At 36.6% G+C, this 18,603-nt stretch overlaps 5 protein-coding genes across 6 annotated transcripts in view; 1 reads left to right on the top strand and 4 right to left on the bottom strand.

The window, feature by feature from the left end:
• Positions 1-6,889: 6,889 nt before the first annotated feature.
• LOC126745790 (RNA exonuclease 5) lies at positions 6,890-11,273 on the bottom strand. Of its 2 annotated transcripts, none has more exons than XM_050453790.1 (8): positions 10,909-11,273; positions 9,608-9,886; positions 9,219-9,327; positions 9,017-9,162; positions 8,208-8,573; positions 7,975-8,150; positions 7,648-7,918; positions 6,890-7,585 (listed from the first exon to the last, which is right to left on the bottom strand). In XM_050453790.1, exons 2-8 carry the CDS (start codon positions 9,853-9,855, stop codon positions 6,952-6,954), a joined length of 1,950 nt encoding a protein of 649 aa, XP_050309747.1. In that variant the 5' UTR covers positions 9,856-9,886; positions 10,909-11,273; the 3' UTR covers positions 6,890-6,951. The 2 variants fall into 2 exon arrangements, with proteins under 2 accessions (XP_050309747.1, XP_050309746.1); XM_050453789.1 differs by having other exon boundaries at positions 9,219-9,330; positions 10,909-11,271.
• Positions 11,274-12,317: 1,044 nt separating this feature from the next.
• Positions 12,318-13,062, top strand: LOC126745791 (small integral membrane protein 8). Its single transcript, XM_050453791.1, has 3 exons — positions 12,318-12,512; positions 12,585-12,765; positions 12,821-13,062. The coding sequence occupies exons 2-3, from the start codon at positions 12,664-12,666 to the stop codon at positions 12,974-12,976; spliced, it is 258 nt and encodes an 85-aa protein (XP_050309748.1). The 5' UTR covers positions 12,318-12,512; positions 12,585-12,663; the 3' UTR covers positions 12,977-13,062.
• Positions 12,998-13,600, bottom strand: LOC126745793 (DNA-directed RNA polymerase I subunit RPA12). The gene is made up of 2 exons (XM_050453792.1): positions 13,361-13,600; positions 12,998-13,307 (listed from the first exon to the last, which is right to left on the bottom strand). The coding sequence occupies exons 1-2, from the start codon at positions 13,479-13,481 to the stop codon at positions 13,063-13,065; spliced, it is 366 nt and encodes a 121-aa protein (XP_050309749.1). The 5' UTR covers positions 13,482-13,600; the 3' UTR covers positions 12,998-13,062.
• A 226-nt stretch (positions 13,601-13,826) lies between these two features.
• On the bottom strand, positions 13,827-15,014 carry LOC126745696 (beta-1,4-galactosyltransferase 1). The gene has a single exon (XM_050453664.1). It carries the CDS (start codon positions 14,873-14,875, stop codon positions 13,937-13,939), a length of 939 nt encoding a protein of 312 aa, XP_050309621.1. The 5' UTR covers positions 14,876-15,014; the 3' UTR covers positions 13,827-13,936.
• A 1,654-nt stretch (positions 15,015-16,668) lies between these two features.
• The window catches only part of LOC126745695 (glypican-6), a 36,596-nt gene continuing 34,661 nt past the window's right edge, over positions 16,669-18,603 (bottom strand). The window contains exon 6 of the mRNA XM_050453663.1: positions 16,669-18,215. Within this exon, the coding sequence (XP_050309620.1) occupies positions 17,670-18,215 (546 nt within the window). The 3' untranslated portion in view covers positions 16,669-17,669. The remainder of the gene's footprint in view (positions 18,216-18,603) is intronic.

Below are 18,603 nucleotides of genomic sequence, written 5' to 3'. Positions count from 1 at the left end.
CACATCTCGTGAGAGTTTCAAAGTTTGGGTTTTTTCATTTTTCGGGTATACCCCCCCCGTATCGAATTTTTTCACCAAAAATTGATTTTTTTCGAAATCAAACTAAGTATACCCAGCGTGTTATTTGGGTCACCTAGATTACGAAAACACCGGGTTATAACAGGATCCGAGCAGAACTAAGGGGAATGAGAGCACTTTGAAAATCCTGAAAAAGTCGTTTTCGACGTCCGTTTTTGAGGCCAAAAATGGGCATCAAAAATGCCATATCTCGGCTATCGTAAGAGCTACGACCTTGCGGATGGTCTCGTTGGATTCAAAATGACGAAACTAAGACAAAACCGTTGGAATTTTCCCGATAGCTCCCATAGAAGCCGAGATATCGACCTTCAAAGTTTGGGTTTTTTCATTTTTCGGGTATACCCCCCCGTATCGAATTTTTTCACCAAAAATTGATTTTTTTCGAAATCAAACTAAGTATACCAGCGTGTTATTTGGGTCACCTAGATTACGAAAACACCGGGTTATAACAGGATCCGAGCAGAACTAAGGGAATGAGAGCACTTTGAAAATCCTGAAAAAGTCGTTTTCGACGTCCGTTTTTGAGGCCAAAAATGGGCATCAAAAATGCCATATCTCGGCTATCGTAAGAGCTACGACCTTGCGGATGGTCCTCGTTGGATTCAAAATGACGAAACTAAGACAAAACCGTTGGAATTTTCCCGATAGCTCCCATAGAAGCCGAGATATCGACCTTCAAAGTTTGGGTTTTTTCATTTTTCGGGTATACCCCCCCGTATCGAATTTTTTCACCAAAAATTGATTTTTTTCGAAATCAAACTAAGTATACCAGCGTGTTATTTGGGTCACCTAGATTACGAAAACACCGGGTTATAACAGGATCCGAGCAGAACTAAGGGAATGAGAGCACTTTGAAAATCCTGAAAAAGTCGTTTTCGACGTCCGTTTTTGAGGCCAAAAATGGGCATCAAAAATGCCATATCTCGGCTATCGTAAGAGCTACGACCTTGCGGATGGTCTCGTTGGATTCAAAATGACGAAACTAAGACAAAACCGTTGGAATTTTCCCGATAGCTCCCATAGAAGCCGAGATATCGACCTTCAAAGTTTGGGTTTTTTCATTTTTCGGGTATACCCCCCCGTATCGAATTTTTTCACCAAAAATTGATTTTTTTCGAAATCAAACTAAGTATACCAGCGTGTTATTTGGGTCACCTAGATTACGAAAACACCGGGTTATAACAGGATCCGAGCAGAACTAAGGGAATGAGAGCACTTTGAAAATCCTGAAAAAGTCGTTTTCGACGTCCGTTTTTGAGGCCCAAAATGGGCATCAAAAATGCCATATCTCGGCTATCGTAAGAGCTACGACCTTGCGGATGGTCTCGTTGGATTCAAAATGACGAAACTAAGACAAAACCGTTGGAATTTTCCCGATAGCTCCCATAGAAGCCGAGATATCGACCTTCAAAGTTTGGGTTTTTTCATTTTTCGGGTATACCCCCCCGTATCGAATTTTTTCACCAAAAATTGATTTTTTTCGAAATCAAACTAAGTATACCAGCGTGTTATTTGGGTCACCTAGATTACGAAAACACCGGGTTATAACAGGATCCGAGCAGAACTAAGGGAATGAGAGCACTTTGAAAATCCTGAAAAAGTCGTTTTCGACGTCCGTTTTTGAGGCCAAAAATGGGCATCAAAAATGCCATATCTCGGCTATCGTAAGAGCTACGACCTTGCGGATGGTCTCGTTGGATTCAAAATGACGAAACTAAGACAAAACCGTTGGAATTTTCCCGATAGCTCCCATAGAAGCCGAGATATCGACCTTCAAAGTTTGGGTTTTTTCATTTTTCGGGTATACCCCCCCGTATCGAATTTTTTCACCAAAAATTGATTTTTTTCGAAATCAAACTAAGTATACCAGCGTGTTATTTGGGTCACCTAGATTACGAAAACACCGGGTTATAACAGGATCCGAGCAGAACTAAGGGAATGAGAGCACTTTGAAAATCCTGAAAAAGTCGTTTTCGACGTCCGTTTTTGAGGCCAAAAATGGGCATCAAAAATGCCATATCTCGGCTATCGTAAGAGCTACGACCTTGCGGATGGTCTCGTTGGATTCAAAATGACGAAACTAAGACAAAACCGTTGGAATTTTCCCGATAGCTCCCATAGAAGCCGAGATATCGACCTTCAAAGTTTGGGTTTTTTCATTTTTCGGGTATACCCCCCCGTATCGAATTTTTTCACCAAAAATTGATTTTTTTCGAAATCAAACTAAGTATACCAGCGTGTTATTTGGGTCACCTAGATTACGAAAACACCGGGTTATAACAGGATCCGAGCAGAACTAAGGGAATGAGAGCACTTTGAAAATCCTGAAAAAGTCGTTTTCGACGTCCGTTTTTGAGGCCCAAAATGGGCATCAAAAATGCCATATCTCGGCTATCGTAAGAGCTACGACCTTGCGGATGGTCTCGTTGGATTCAAAATGACGAAACTAAGACAAAACCGTTGGAATTTTCCCGATAGCTCCCATAGAAGCCGAGATATCGACCTTCAAAGTTTGGGTTTTTTCATTTTTCGGGTATACCCCCCCGTATCGAATTTTTTCACCAAAAATTGATTTTTTTCGAAATCAAACTAAGTATACCAGCGTGTTATTTGGGTCACCTAGATTACGAAAACACCGGGTTATAACAGGATCCGAGCAGAACTAAGGGAATGAGAGCACTTTGAAAATCCTGAAAAAGTCGTTTTCGACGTCCGTTTTTGAGGCCAAAAATGGGCATCAAAAATGCCATATCTCGGCTATCGTAAGAGCTACGACCTTGCGGATGGTCTCGTTGGATTCAAAATGACGAAACTAAGACAAAACCGTTGGAATTTTCCCGATAGCTCCCATAGAAGCCGAGATATCGACCTTCAAAGTTTGGGTTTTTTCATTTTTCGGGTATACCCCCCCGTATCGAATTTTTTCACCAAAAATTGATTTTTTTCGAAATCAAACTAAGTATACCAGCGTGTTATTTGGGTCACCTAGATTACGAAAACACCGGGTTATAACAGGATCCGAGCAGAACTAAGGGAATGAGAGCACTTTGAAAATCCTGAAAAAGTCGTTTTCGACGTCCGTTTTTGAGGCCAAAAATGGGCATCAAAAATGCCATATCTCGGCTATCGTAAGAGCTACGACCTTGCGGATGGTCTCGTTGGATTCAAAATGACGAAACTAAGACAAAACCGTTGGAATTTTCCCGATAGCTCCCATAGAAGCCGAGATATCGACCTTCAAAGTTTGGGTTTTTTCATTTTTCGGGTATACCCCCCCGTATCGAATTTTTTCACCAAAAATTGATTTTTTTCGAAATCAAACTAAGTATACCAGCGTGTTATTTGGGTCACCTAGATTACGAAAACATCGGGTTATAACAGGATCCGATCAGAACTAAGGGAATGAGAGCACTTTGAAAATCCTGAAAAAGTCGTTTTCGACGTCCGTTTTTGAGGCCAAAAATGGGCATCAAAAATGCCATGTCTCGGCTATCGTAAGAGCTACGACCTTGCGGATGGTCTCGTTGGATTCAAAATGACGAAACTAAGACAAAACCGTTGGAATTTTCCCGATAGCTCCCATAGAAGCCGAGATATCGACCTTCAAAGTTTGGGTTTTTTCATTTTTCGGGTATACCCCCCCGTATCGAATTTTTTCACCAAAAATTGATTTTTTTCGAAATCAAACTAAGTATACCAGCGTGTTATTTGGGTCACCTAGATTACGAAAACATCGGGTTATAACAGGATCCGATCAGAACTAAGGGAATGAGAGCACTTTGAAAATCCTGAAAAAGTCGTTTTCGACGTCCGTTTTTGAGGCCAAAAATGGGCATCAAAAATGCCATATCTCGACTATCGTAAGAGCTACGACCTTGCGGATGGTCTCGTTGGATTCAAAATGACGAAACTAAGACAAAACCGTTGGAATTTTCCCGATAGCTCCCATAGAAGCCGAGATATCGACCTTCAAAGTTTGGGTTTTTTCATTTTTCGGGTATACCCCCCCGTATCGAATTTTTTCACCAAAAATTGATTTTTTTCGAAATCAAACTAAGTATACCAGCGTGTTATTTGGGTCACCTAGATTACGAAAACACCGGGTTATAACAGGATCCGAGCAGAACTAAGGGAATGAGAGCACTTTGAAAATCCTGAAAAAGTCGTTTTCGACGTCCGTTTTTGAGGCCAAAAATGGGCATCAAAAATGCCATATCTCGGCTATCGTAAGAGCTACGACCTTGCGGATGGTCTCGTTGGATTCAAAATGACGAAACTAAGACAAAACCGTTGGAATTTTCCCGATAGCTCCCATAGAAGCCGAGATATCGACCTTCAAAGTTTGGGTTTTTTCATTTTTCGGGTATACCCCCCCGTATCGAATTTTTTCACCAAAAATTGATTTTTTTCGAAATCAAACTAAGTATACCAGCGTGTTATTTGGGTCACCTAGATTACGAAAACACCGGGTTATAACAGGATCCGAGCAGAACTAAGGGAATGAGAGCACTTTGAAAATCCTGAAAAAGTCGTTTTCGACGTCCGTTTTTGAGGCCAAAAATGGGCATCAAAAATGCCATATCTCGGCTATCGTAAGAGCTACGACCTTGCGGATGGTCTCGTTGGATTCAAAATGACGAAACTAAGACAAAACCGTTGGAATTTTCCCGATAGCTCCCATAGAAGCCGAGATATCGACCTTCAAAGTTTGGGTTTTTTCATTTTTCGGGTATACCACCCCGTATCGAATTTTTTCACCAAAAATTGATTTTTTTCGAAATCAAACTAAGTATACCAGCGTGTTATTTGGGTCACCTAGATTACGAAAACACCGGGTTATAACAGGATCCGAGCAGAACTAAGGGAATGAGAGCACTTTGAAAATCCTGAAAAAGTCGTTTTCGACGTCCGTTTTTGAGGCCAAAAATGGGCATCAAAAATGCCATATCTCGGCTATCGTAAGAGCTACGACCTTGCGGATGGTCTCGTTGGATTCAAAATGACGAAACTAAGACAAAACCGTTGGAATTTTCCCGATAGCTCCCATAGAAGCCGAGATATCGACCTTCAAAGTTTGGGTTTTTTCATTTTTCGGGTATACCCCCCCGTATCGAATTTTTTCACCAAAAATTGATTTTTTTCGAAATCAAACTAAGTATACCAGCGTGTTATTTGGGTCACCTAGATTACGAAAACACCGGGTTATAACAGGATCCGAGCAGAACTAAGGGAATGAGAGCACTTTGAAAATCCTGAAAAAGTCGTTTTCGACGTCCGTTTTTGAGGCCAAAAATGGGCATCAAAAATGCCATATCTCGGCTATCGTAAGAGCTACGACCTTGCGGATGGTCTCGTTGGATTCAAAATGACGAAACTAAGACAAAACCGTTGGAATTTTCCCGATAGCTCCCATAGAAGCCGAGATATCGACCTTCAAAGTTTGGGTTTTTTCATTTTTCGGGTATACCCCCCCGTATCGAATTTTTTCACCAAAAATTGATTTTTTTCGAAATCAAACTAAGTATACCAGCGTGTTATTTGGGTCACCTAGATTACGAAAACACCGGGTTATAACAGGATCCGAGCAGAACTAAGGGAATGAGAGCACTTTGAAAATCCTGAAAAAGTCGTTTTCGACGTCCGTTTTTGAGGCCAAAAATGGGCATCAAAAATGCCATATCTCGGCTATCGTAAGAGCTACGACCTTGCGGATGGTCTCGTTGGATTCAAAATGACGAAACTAAGACAAAACCGTTGGAATTTTCCCGATAGCTCCCATAGAAGCCGAGATATCGACCTTCAAAGTTTGGGTTTTTTCATTTTTCGGGTATACCCCCCCGTATCGAATTTTTTCACCAAAAATTGATTTTTTTCGAAATCAAACTAAGTATACCAGCGTGTTATTTGGGTCACCTAGATTACGAAAACACCGGGTTATAACAGGATCCGAGCAGAACTAAGGGAATGAGAGCACTTTGAAAATCCTGAAAAAGTCGTTTTCGACGTCCGTTTTTGAGGCCAAAAATGGGCATCAAAAATGCCATATCTCGGCTATCGTAAGAGCTACGACCTTGCGGATGGTCTCGTTGGATTCAAAATGACGAAACTAAGACAAAACCGTTGGAATTTTCCCGATAGCTCCCATAGAAGCCGAGATATCGACCTTCAAAGTTTGGGTTTTTTCATTTTTCGGGTATACCCCCCCGTATCGAATTTTTTCACCAAAAATTGATTTTTTTCGAAATCAAACTAAGTATACCAGCGTGTTATTTGGGTCACCTAGATTACGAAAACACCGGGTTATAACAGGATCCGAGCAGAACTAAGGGAATGAGAGCACTTTGAAAATCCTGAAAAAGTCGTTTTCGACGTCCGTTTTTGAGGCCAAAAATGGGCATCAAAAATGCCATATCTCGGCTATCGTAAGAGCTACGACCTTGCGGATGGTCTCGTTGGATTCAAAATGACGAAACTAAGACAAAACCGTTGGAATTTTCCCGATAGCTCCCATAGAAGCCGAGATATCGACCTTCAAAGTTTGGGTTTTTTCATTTTTCGGGTATACCCCCCCGTATCGAATTTTTTCACCAAAAATTGATTTTTTTCGAAATCAAACTAAGTATACCAGCGTGTTATTTGGGTCACCTAGATTACGAAAACACCGGGTTATAACAGGATCCGAGCAGAACTAAGGGAATGCCATATCTCAGCTAATATAAATTAAAAAAAAAATTACGTTTGATCAGGCAGAAGTTACAATTTCACGATAAGATCTGTCAATAAAGTAAATAAAATGTGAAACCAAGACTGATACAATCGATTCGTTTATTAGAAACAAAAAACAAAAATGTACAAAATGAACGGCGGCGGAATTCATGTGATAAAATCTCGTTTTATTTTCAGAAAAGCCGCCCCGTTGCCCCCCTCCTTCCTACCACTCAGCAACACGATCAGGAACGCGGGCTGCGCTATCGCTTCATGGATCATGTTCACCCATTTATCGATCGTTTTTAGCACTTTCTCCTCGTTTACACAGTCTCTGGCCACCAGCAAATGTCCGATATTTAAACTTTTCATCTGGTCGGGATCGCAGAGCCGTTTGATGACACTTTTGTTGGTGTCCACACGGGTACAGGAGACATTCTCGATCCCGTCCCCGCTCTGTTTATCGATATAATATCGATATTTGTCTGATAACTCGTCGACCGCGACCAAATTAACGGCACCGTTGCCGTTTTTCACGCACTGCTTAATCATGCTGACGGCGTAATTAGCGGAACCCAAATCGGGATACGCCCGCTGTTCCGAGTAAATCGCGTTCATCACCGCGTCTCCGTAATACACGTGTTTCTTTAACTTTAGTTGCACGAGTTTCATGCAGGCGGCGCTGTCTTCACTGCTGCAATGGCCCTTGGTGCCCACCTGGATTTTCTCATGCAGGAATTCACGTGCCAGCACTTGAAGTTTCGTTTTTCGCATTCGGTCGCCAGTTAAATTAAAGATTACACTGAAAAGTAATCAAAATATATCAATTTAACACTTTTTTAACTCAGTTAACTGTTAACTTACCTTGTATCGATGACATAAGGATGCATCATCTTCAACGCGTGTAAATCGTTCGACAAAGATTGTCCGATTAAAATGGCGTCGTCGGGCAAAAGGGTTCGTAACTTGTCCTGCACGTCGCTCAATTTGGTCGTCACGGGTCGCATCATTTTCGAATTGATTCCGGAGAAACGCGTCAAGTAATCGACAATCCTTCGTCCGGGTTTCACCAACGTGTCGTAAATGATCTCATGTTTCTCGTTCACTACCGATATCCTGGTTAATTCTAAGTCACCTTAAATTGAATTTTGTTAAATGAAAACAAATTTGTTCCATCTATTCGATGCTTACCACTCTCTGTCTTACACATCTCACAATCGATGGCGATTAATGGGCTGTGGGCCGTGACGTTCCTATATCTATCTTTAGTTAAAACGTAATCTCTATATTTGCGCTCTCTTAATCCTTTTATAGGTAACGGGAAATTTTCTTCAATCATTTGCCAACCTGAGAGCAATAAATTCGTTCTAAAATTAAAAGGATTAAAAAAAAAAAACTAAGAAATTTGCATCCTTAATCTGTACCTAGGGAACTTATCACTGGTTGGTAGAGATCCGTCATTCTTCTGATTTTCTTGATCCTCTTCGGCAATTGGGAAAAAGTGATTAATCGTATCGAAAACCTCGTTGCATTGTTTGGCCGCATCCTCCAAGCTGCCGTATTCTTTAATTAGTTTACGCATTTGTGTGGCGCTGAGCGGTACCATCGACAGTTCTTTTACCATATCGCTATTAAACGCGTACGGCGAAATAAGTTCGATTTTATGGTCGAAATTGGTACTGATAAACGGAAATCTACTCTCGTTTGACTCGTATTCATACAACGAAAGATTTTCTATAATTAGGAGGGTTGTGTTGCTCAGTCGGTTGTATCGTTCTAGATTGCACCATCTAAATTTTAAATAAAAATCTAAGAAAGTCGAATGAGATTAAAATACGTATTCAGCATGAGAAGAGTTATACTAATAATATATGCCTATAGCAAGGATGTGACATGATGGAACTTAAAATTCCAAATTATTTCTTTACAACAGTACAAATTGAGTAAATCAAAAGTAAGTTATAATTAGTGTAGTCAATTTAGCTAATTAATATGATTATATTTCAACTGTAGAATCTTGACTGTCTCCCTAAGCTAAAATGCTTACTACTAAAATAGGAAACTTCAGACGAACTTACGGAAAAGGAATATCTGAAATAACGTTAAAAATTGACCTCGAAACTCCAAATATACGAACAGATATTTAGTAAATTACTTCTTACGCTGAATAGGCGATTCTCTTTCGTTTGAAAAAAATATTTTGTTACATTGTTAATTTGTATATAAACCGTACCTTGCAGGTGAATAGGGTGAATGTACACCCACTTGCGAGTACATCAGCAGATGTTGAATATCCGAGACGAAAAGTGGACAGCGATTGTCCAGGGGGACCGCAAGACTTGCCTTCTCGCCCATGTCTCTTAGCCAAAATTTCGGAGCCTAAAATTTCACTTTTCCAGGTAACAACTATTCGTTTGAAATTAACAACAACTTACGTTTTTAATTTTATTACTTTTTTCTCTAAGCATTTTTTTCAGTTCCATCAGCTCCTCACCGAATAATTTCGGTTTTCCAGAAGACCCCAAGGCGACAATTTCTTCTTCACTACTATTAAACAACATATTTTTATTAATTCTTTTAATAGTAAGTAAATAAGGAATTTTAGTCGAAATTAAAATGAATGTTTTAATATTGACTCTAAAGTTGGTACTTTTAAGCAAAAACTAAAACAAATTTTGTAAAGTGTTCATTCTTTGATCATGGTGTTATTGGTAATGATGCTTATTATGATTGTGAGTAATATGAAGTGCACTAAACTTTTTTAATTATGATATAAATAGATTGATGAACAGAATGATCCGCAGATTTAAAATAATCAATGTACCTTTCAATTTTCAATCTTTTAAGTGGACTATGGCCGATATCTTCGGCCTCAACTATTGAACACTGATTTACTTCCGACGACTCGTTTTTGTTGTGTTTTTCTTTAAGTCGATCTTTTTCGTTCAACTGAACGATATCTAGGAGGGCGGACATTTTCTTTTTCTTATTCTCGATTCTTTGTTTGCGTTTCGCGGTGATTTCCGTAACTAACGTAGTTCTAGTGGTCGTAGTAGTTGTAGGTCCAGTCATTTTGTTGCCATTTGATAATAAACGATTATCGCTAGAAATTTAAACATAATATTTATTAATGTTATTGATTAGATTGTGTGTTTTTTTTTGATGAGATAAGACTTAATTAGTTTGATATATTTGTTGCTTATTGACTTTTTCTGGTAGTCCCTTAAATAATGAATTTTATACTGATAGGTCTGTTTATCTTCAATATTTCTTACTTGCTACTTTAAAAAGCTCATCTATTTGTTTTTCACTAGGTAAATAAATAAATAATTAATATATAAATATTGACTAATGAATGAATATTATGCTTCATTGTCATTTAAGTAGTCCATATCAATTCAATGTAAAATTGAAACAACATGAACAACATACAAATTAAGTAAATACTTGCAGTGGAGTTATAGATTAAGGTAAATTGAAAGATACACAGTCTCTTTCCACTTGTTTATTTTACAAATAGTTTAAAATTCCCAACATGTTTCGGACACAGCAATGTCCATCAATATAGGGAAAAAAAAGACACAGCAAAAATTAGAAACATTTATTGTAAATGCAACTTATTTTATCTTTCCTGTTATTAGATATTTAATTCCAAGCTGGGGAAACCTTTCGGGATACCAATTAAATAAACTTCAAAGAACTCAAAACATAACTGTTTTATAAATTAGATCTTATTTAAATAAAATGATTACACACTAGGTGAAGAAATGTAAGATGCAATCAAAATATGGACTTTTGAAGATTAACTTATTGCAATGTTTATTATAATTGCCATAAATTATATCCATTGAAAAATTGAGGCTCTAAATCTTACTGTTTCAGAGTTCTGTACAAATTAAATTTACAAAAAAAGAAAAAAAATAAATTTTCGAATATAGTGCAATGATTTAAGAATTGCAGCAGACACCTTTGGACTCTTTATAATCTGAATACTGAGGACTATAAGAAGAACCCAACTGGAATAGGATACTATACAAATACACTTAAATTTTATTATTCAGTTCTGCATCCCCAGGGACCAATTCTTTTCAAATAACATAAAACTAACTGAATCTCTACACTTACCCTCTTGAATATAAAAAAAAATGCAATAAGCCAAAAGTTTCTTCTCACATTAAAGGTAATTTTTCATATGGTTCCTTAAAACTGCTGTTCTTGTATTATGAAGTTTATGAAATTTAAAAAGTACTGTGACAAACTTGGATTAAAGGTTAGTCTTGACATATAACAACTAGATGAAACTTTACTTCTTTTATCATGAACGCTCTCTTCGGGAAGTCTTCGATTTTTATGGAATTCGATAACATTTATTTTGCGTAAGATAAGAATAGATAGAAAACAATTTTTTGCGAGGATCAAAGCCAAAACAGACAACAGTTTTCCGAATTCCAACCTAACTAAGAGCAATTTGGAATTTAAACTAACCTAACCTCACACCGTCTTCCACAGGGAAGCAAGAAACCAAACATAACCCTACTTTCACACCTGACAGTGTGTATATTTGTGTTGTGTTCTGTGCCCACGAACTTAAAAATATACCTGGACTGCCAATTCAATGAAAAGTAAATGACCACTACTAGGGGGCCGCCATTTTGCGTGATTGTGTCCTTTCGATGTTGGTCACTCTGACAAATTTTAATTGTGCCAACTGTAGGGAAACAAAACAATTAAAGTTTTTGAGAGGTTATGTTTACAAAAATACAAAATAGAAAGTTACATAAAGGTAAGAATTTAAGATCGTTGCGTTAGATCTGTGATTTTTCTGGTACTTCTTTAAGAATTTCGTTAAAATTTATGAAAGTAATCCTCACCTAAAATGAGACAAAGTTTCAATCAACTTGGAATAGATGCGTGCACTTTAAAATATTTGTTTTATCATTCTGATAATCTTGAATCTTATAAATCCTAATGCCATGAAAATCATGGTATTCATTTCAATTTTTGCTTGTATTTACTTAACAAATTCAGTTAAAAAAAACACTAATAAGTGTTTTTTACTATTTCTTTCTATTTTTACTATTACGAGTTTTACTTTCCTTCCATGTACAGCGTTTCCACATTAATAAGTACAACCATATATAAGAATCAAAATGTAGATGATTTTATGAGGGTTTGTAATTATAAAGGGTTTATTTAGAAAAAATATATTATTCTGTCAACAACTCAATATATTATTCTATTATAAACAACACAGACGGACAATTCACAATAATTCGGTTTTGAGAAACTGAACCAAATACCTTTAAATAAAGATGGTGATACATTATTCACATATTAAATAAGGAGAAAGATACATCGCCTGTTCCAGACGATATACCCAAGCGTCGTTTACAAATCGTCACAAGCTAGGCAATCCGCTATACTCACACGTCAAATGTCAACTTCATTATCGTTATTTAATATATTTTTTGTTGGCAACACTAAAAATTTTCAGAGTGACCAACATCAAAAGGACACAACCACTATAAAAATGGCGGCCACCATGCAGTGGTCATTTTTGGGTATCGTGGCCATATGCATTAGCAGTCCAGGTATATTTTTAAGTTCGTGTCTGTGCCTGACAGTACAGTAGCAACTCAGCTGTTGTTTGTCCACTTGTATAACAGAAATACGTTTTTTAAAAAATTAGTTTCTTTTTGTTTCTCTATCCTTTTACCTCTAATCAGCTTGTATCCTTTTGAAATTTTTTTAAACAGTTTCAGCAGTAAAATTGTATTTTCTTCACTCGAGTCTTCTCATAGTTAAGGGTTGCCTACTGTTATATGAACTCAAGAAACCTTTAAACATTTTTTCTCCAGTAGGTACTTCTATTTTAATAGGATGTCAGAGAAACAAAACTCCTCAACTCCAGGAGATGGCATACGTTCTCTGAAGACTAGTAGTGTGTTTCGCGTGGTTAATTTTGAATTGTATACTAAGCCCGTAAGTTCTTTTTAATAATCAATGATACCTTTTGCCATATTATGAACATTTTTAGAACATCGTCATAATGGGTCTGGGATTAACGGCTCTCACTGGTTGTATAGGTTACATAGCCTATATGAGGTACAAATATGAAAGTCTCGGATATTATGGTGCAGTTCAAGTAGATGGCAGCGAGCAGTTTGTGAAAAAGAAATCTAAATGGGATTAAAATTAAAAACATACACTCATATTGTATATAGTAGAACATGGTATAATTTATTTTGTTTTTAATTAATAAAAGTAGATTATTAGAAATTATGAGTTTTCACTTTCTTTAAATTTACACTTGGTACAAGTATAAAACACAGTTTGGCCTTCATCGGCAGACCTTAACTGTAATGTAGCATAAGACATTTTTTCATTTCCACACTTGGGGCATTTTCGTTCTACCACAGGTCCCTCGTCTTCATCTTCTTTTTGCTCGTTAGAGTTTTTGGTTGGCACAGATCTCACATTAAAATGTATTGTGTAGTGCACCTCTGAGTTTTTGTCCACAAGCACTAAAAACGTAGACACATTAAGACTCTTCTATTAAATTAATTGCAGTACTCACTTTGCGGTTCAAAATTTTTTGAGCAAGTGTAACAACTGACTCCCCCAGTACTTTTTAAGGGTGGTAAAATAGACCCGCAATCCGAGCAGAAGCCCGTCACCTTTTGGAATGCATCAGTCATAGAGACTTTTTATTTATAAACTAATTTATGAAAATAAATATTAGAGACATTCAAACACTATATTAATTATATTTCTTGAATAGGTTAGGTCTCTTATTCCTTGTGGGTTTATAACAGTGTTGCCAGATGACTCATCAAAATTATCGTACGATATATAGATGGCATGAGTAAGCAGATAGGGTTAGAAGCAATATTTGGAAACCTCATGATCATGAAAATTTTTACCTATCTATTTATTAGTAATATATTTTTAAATACGCACTTTACAAATAACATTTTATATTTTACAATAAAGCATTTTTAACTGTCAGGGAGCAAAATTATATTGCTACAAAAATAAAATGCTTTTTTCATTTTTATAATTCACCTTTAATAACAAACAATAAAATAAATAACAAAAAACATACATTCATAAATTAAAAATTTGAGCATATACATAACTTATTCAGATCTATTTAAAATGAGACTACTTTGGTATACAGATCTTCCAAATAAACTGAGTATTTTCTATTCAAAGAACTCAAGCCATCCGACATATTTTCCAAAGAGTTTTCCAACTTGTCAAATCTTTTATTATCCACTACTTGTTGTTTCTTGTGCATTAACATGGTGTATTTGCTCAATTCTGGAGCAAATCGATATGGCAGCAGATTAATTGCCTCAAGTCTCTTATAAAAGTCATCATCTTCTCCGCCCCATCCATAAAATAAATTTGACATTCCATTGATGGATTGAAACTGATTGGAAAGTATGGAAATGGCTCCACCAAATAAAGTAAGATATGGCAAATTATAGCGGAAAGTGTCCAAGCTACTGGACATATGCCTTGGCCTATATGTACAACCATATAAATTACCTGTCGTTAGTGGGATTAGATCAACATCATGCAATATAAGACAAGTGTAGTTCAATCCTAAAGCATATTGGGCCCCAAAATTGATCATTTTAGCCCTGTTAAAAGGCAGCGTGTCATTTTGCTCTACTACGATAATCTTATAATGTATATTCTGCTGTTGTAGGAACTTGTGCATGTAATTTAAAAAAATGTTGAGTTGTTCAGAACGGTTCCTATATGGGATGATTATGGCACTTTTAATCATGGGTATGCATCCTGAGGGCTCATATTCGCCTCCTCTTTTCGGTGTTATAAACCCCTTTTGCCTGTCACCGATTTCATTTATGTCGATTAGTTTACTGGTCAGTAGTACTTGATTATAGGAACAATTCGGTAAATTCTTTGGGATTTTTTCCTGTCGGTTGAGCACGATTTCTTTAACGGCATCTTCGGGACTGATGTAGACGTAATGCCTGGCGTGTCGCGTAGGGAAATAAACAGCCAAAATTGCAACGAAAACGGCCAACGTGCACAACAGTTGGACGCATCTCGGGGCCATATTCGATCCTACATGTTACTCGTTAATTATTACAACATCGTGTAAGTTGAAAGTTCAGACTTTAATTTGGAAACAGGATAAACAAACTTAGGAACTATAGGGGTTGTCCACTGACAGGAAAGACAACTGTTAGGATTTCAATCGAGAACGCAGCATATGTCAGTTGCTACTTGCTAGCGACCTATTTATTAGTCTGCGCCCTCTGTTACCAAAACATGATAGGGTCTTTCTTTATTCATGTTATTAATGCTATAAATATATTTACACAGGTCATACAAAATTTCCGCACACATCCGATAACGATCTCCATTTACGTTAAATTATAAAGTATTCATATGGAATTATTGTAATAATTTTTTTTTTAAAGACTTCCTAATGTTTTCTCCTACATTTCACTGTCGCGCGAAACGTTCGGCCAGCCCACCTGTTGTATTGACGTGGCCGTTCTTATGATGTCAATCGAGCTGGTTTTGTATTTGTTTGTAACGTAACCTAATTTGTTTTTTACAGGTACACGTAGGACGGAATCTTTATTTTTTATGTTTTTAGCTTTGTAGCTAATTCGGTGTCGTTTTAGTGTTTACGGAAGGCATACAGGTGAGTACTAGACTTCATTTCAATACGCACAAGGTTTACTTAACACTAGGCAATCCCATTTGGCACCAGAATATAAAAATTATCATTTCCTGTCTCTCTGGGAGAAAGTTTGCCATATTATGTTAGTAAGAATGCGCTAATAAGCCCTGTTTATTTAATTTAAAAGTATATTTATTTTTAGTAAGCACAGTTGATTCAGTAGAATTTATTTTTCTTTTTTCAATATGCTTTACTGGGGTCCCATTATTCATAAGTGGTTGATAAGCTAAAACTCGTGGCCTTGGCTTAATCTCCGATTAATATATCCATAAATTTATTTTCATATATATTTGGTTGTATCTAGTTGCACCCGTAAAATTTCATTTCAAAAGACATTCTGTCACTAACATCCAGTAGGTATAGTTTTAGGGAACAATTGTATGCAATATGTAGAGAGTGAATATGATTTTCGAATGAAAACTTGGTGACTTATTGTGTCAGTTAGTCTTTATGTGATTAAGCATGTATTACACTCCTTTTGTTGTTGGTCTTCAAACAATTATCTTAAAATAAATAATTTTCTCTTGAGACAACTCAATAGATATAAACAGCCACTTAATTAGACTGTTTTGAACATTCATTGTAGGAAACAATGTGAACCATTCATTAATGATCGAAATAAATATCTTAATCCCTCCTTAACTATGCATTCTTAAATTCCATTGTAAACCTATAATAGTAAATAACTTTACTCTTAATTATTTGAATTAATGTTTTGTGTATTAAGACCCTTAACATAAATTCTAAATTCTTTTAGAATAAGATAAAATGCCAAAACAACTGAAAGGAAACAAGCCCAAGGTAACCTCGAAGGAGAAGCAGAAACTGAAAAAAGAGTACTTGGAAACTCAAAAACAGCTAAAAACTATAGTACTGCCTGCCTTAGCTGTCATATTTCTTTTCATTGTCAGTTATGTTTATATGAAGACCAGACCAACCAGAAGCTTTGACTGAACTCCTTTTAGTTATGTAAATAAAATTCCATTATTAATTCCTAAATGTTTTTATTTTGTATAAAATAAATATTTTGTTTTTTTTTTAAATAGTTTTTATTTAATTATATATTAGCCTTTTTGATATTCGATCCCTTTCTTACAGATTCACTGGAAAATGTACAGCATTTTATAAGGATGAATGAAGGATAAATAAAATGCCCCTTAAGACTCCTAAACATTTTTATTTTGTACAAAATAAATAAATAAGTTTTTTAAAAACCTCTATTTGATTATTAACTTTTTTGTTCATTTGCTATACATCCTCGGGTATAAACTCATTTTTTTTACAGAATAAGAATCTTGGACCCATTTGTGGCCCAAAATGGCCCCAAAAAAGTAGTTCGCCGATCAATAAGAATTCAGATAAACTTTATGTACATTATTATTACACTGATATGGTTTAAAAGATATGGTAATAAAAACTATTCATTATTCACTGTAAAATGCAGCACTATAGAGAAAAATATCTAATAACCTAGTTTAGTCAGACTTTCCTAATTAAATTTACATAATATCACACAAAATGTTAATTAATCATATACATTGTTAGCTCCGGACCATTTTAACATTCATTGACTTTGTGCACTAATTTATTTAAATCTTTCTTAAGTTAGAGACGTTTTATACATGGAAAGATTTAATTAAAAACAAATTTTACACAAATTACAAAAACTATTTAATTAAACAACTAAATAAGGAAGAAAAAAAAACATTAAAGCAATTTATACTTACAACTATTTAAACAATATACAGTTCTTAACCTGCTGAATTGTGACAAAAATATACAACTTGCTTCAAACTGGATGTTGGAGTAATGATAAATGAAATTTGGTCTAGTCTAGACTATCCAATAAGTCTATACATTTTTAAAGGACAAAGTAAAGAGAGGATAAAAGATCAAATTCATGGTGTCATTATAATAACATTCGTTACCATCATCTTCGATGGTCTGTAAAAATATTTCCAGTAAAATCATCCCCTTAAAATAAATTTTTTAATGAAAAGTGAAGTTTTCTTAACGGTTTGGTGAAACTTCGAGTAATCTTCAGATCTTCCTCCTATCATGGACTTTTTTACAAAATCTTTTAGCTGTTTGTTTGTTCGTTCTTTTGACGTCATGCCTACACGGAAATGAATTCTATTTACAAGAAAATTAGAAAATATCACAGCAAATCCCTGATGGCGCCGCCAAACCACGCGAGCACCATCGGCAACAGCAACTGAACCAAGGCCCGTGCTAGCGACATCTTGTTCGCATGACCACCGGAAGTCCTGACAACTTCCGGCGTCGCTGTACTACTCAACGGTGGTGATGATTCGAAAGTGTCGTCTATCCGATTCACGTTCGCTTCTTCTTCGTCTACGTGTCCGTTGTTCCTTTCCTGCTCCTCCTCCTCCTCATTGTCGTCGTCTCCGTCACCGGAACCGCTACCGCTTCCGTCGAAGGTTTCCTCCGTATCGTCGATTATTTCCACATCTTCTCCGTGGAAGGCCTTTTTCAGTTTGTCGGTGAGTCCGTTCAGGACGTACACTTGTTCGGATATCATGGGGGTTTCTGTTGGTTCTAGTTTGGGCATCGGGTTTTCGTAGAACCCGACGTTGGTACCGTTCCAACATTTGCCGTCGTCGCTCGGGCTCGCGGAGATCGTCTCGTTGTTACAGTACTGATAGGGCAGCTGCACCCAAAACTGTTTGGTGTTTTTTATTTTCTGGAATACAAAGAGGTTATATTAGTGTTTAGGAGTTATAAGGTATCGGATGTAAAGAAGAATTTGTAGAATGGTATATAATATAATATTTGTTGATCAAATGAGGTCGAAATTATTACGCTCTTCTAGAATCCTAAATACGATCCTGAGGAGAATTCTTTTAATTTTACACATTCTGCTTAAAGAATGCACCTCATAGGCAATGCACACAAAAAAGGAGAAGGCATCATTTATATCCTCACAGTTTACGTGATTGCGGGGAATGATGTTAATCCTGGAATAGATATTTTACGCGTATCCTCATCTGTTGCCCCCGAAATATAAACAAGATTGGCGTTATGCGTCCAGATGAGGTACAAACAGAGCGTAAATCACGCGGGGTCGGTGT

This window comes from Anthonomus grandis, chromosome 16 (genome assembly GCF_022605725.1).
Source record: "Anthonomus grandis grandis chromosome 16, icAntGran1.3, whole genome shotgun sequence".
Lineage (NCBI taxonomy): Eukaryota > Metazoa > Arthropoda > Insecta > Coleoptera > Curculionidae > Anthonomus > Anthonomus grandis.
The sequence above is the reverse complement of the archived record's forward strand: the minus strand, read 5'-3'. Positions and strand labels throughout refer to the sequence as shown.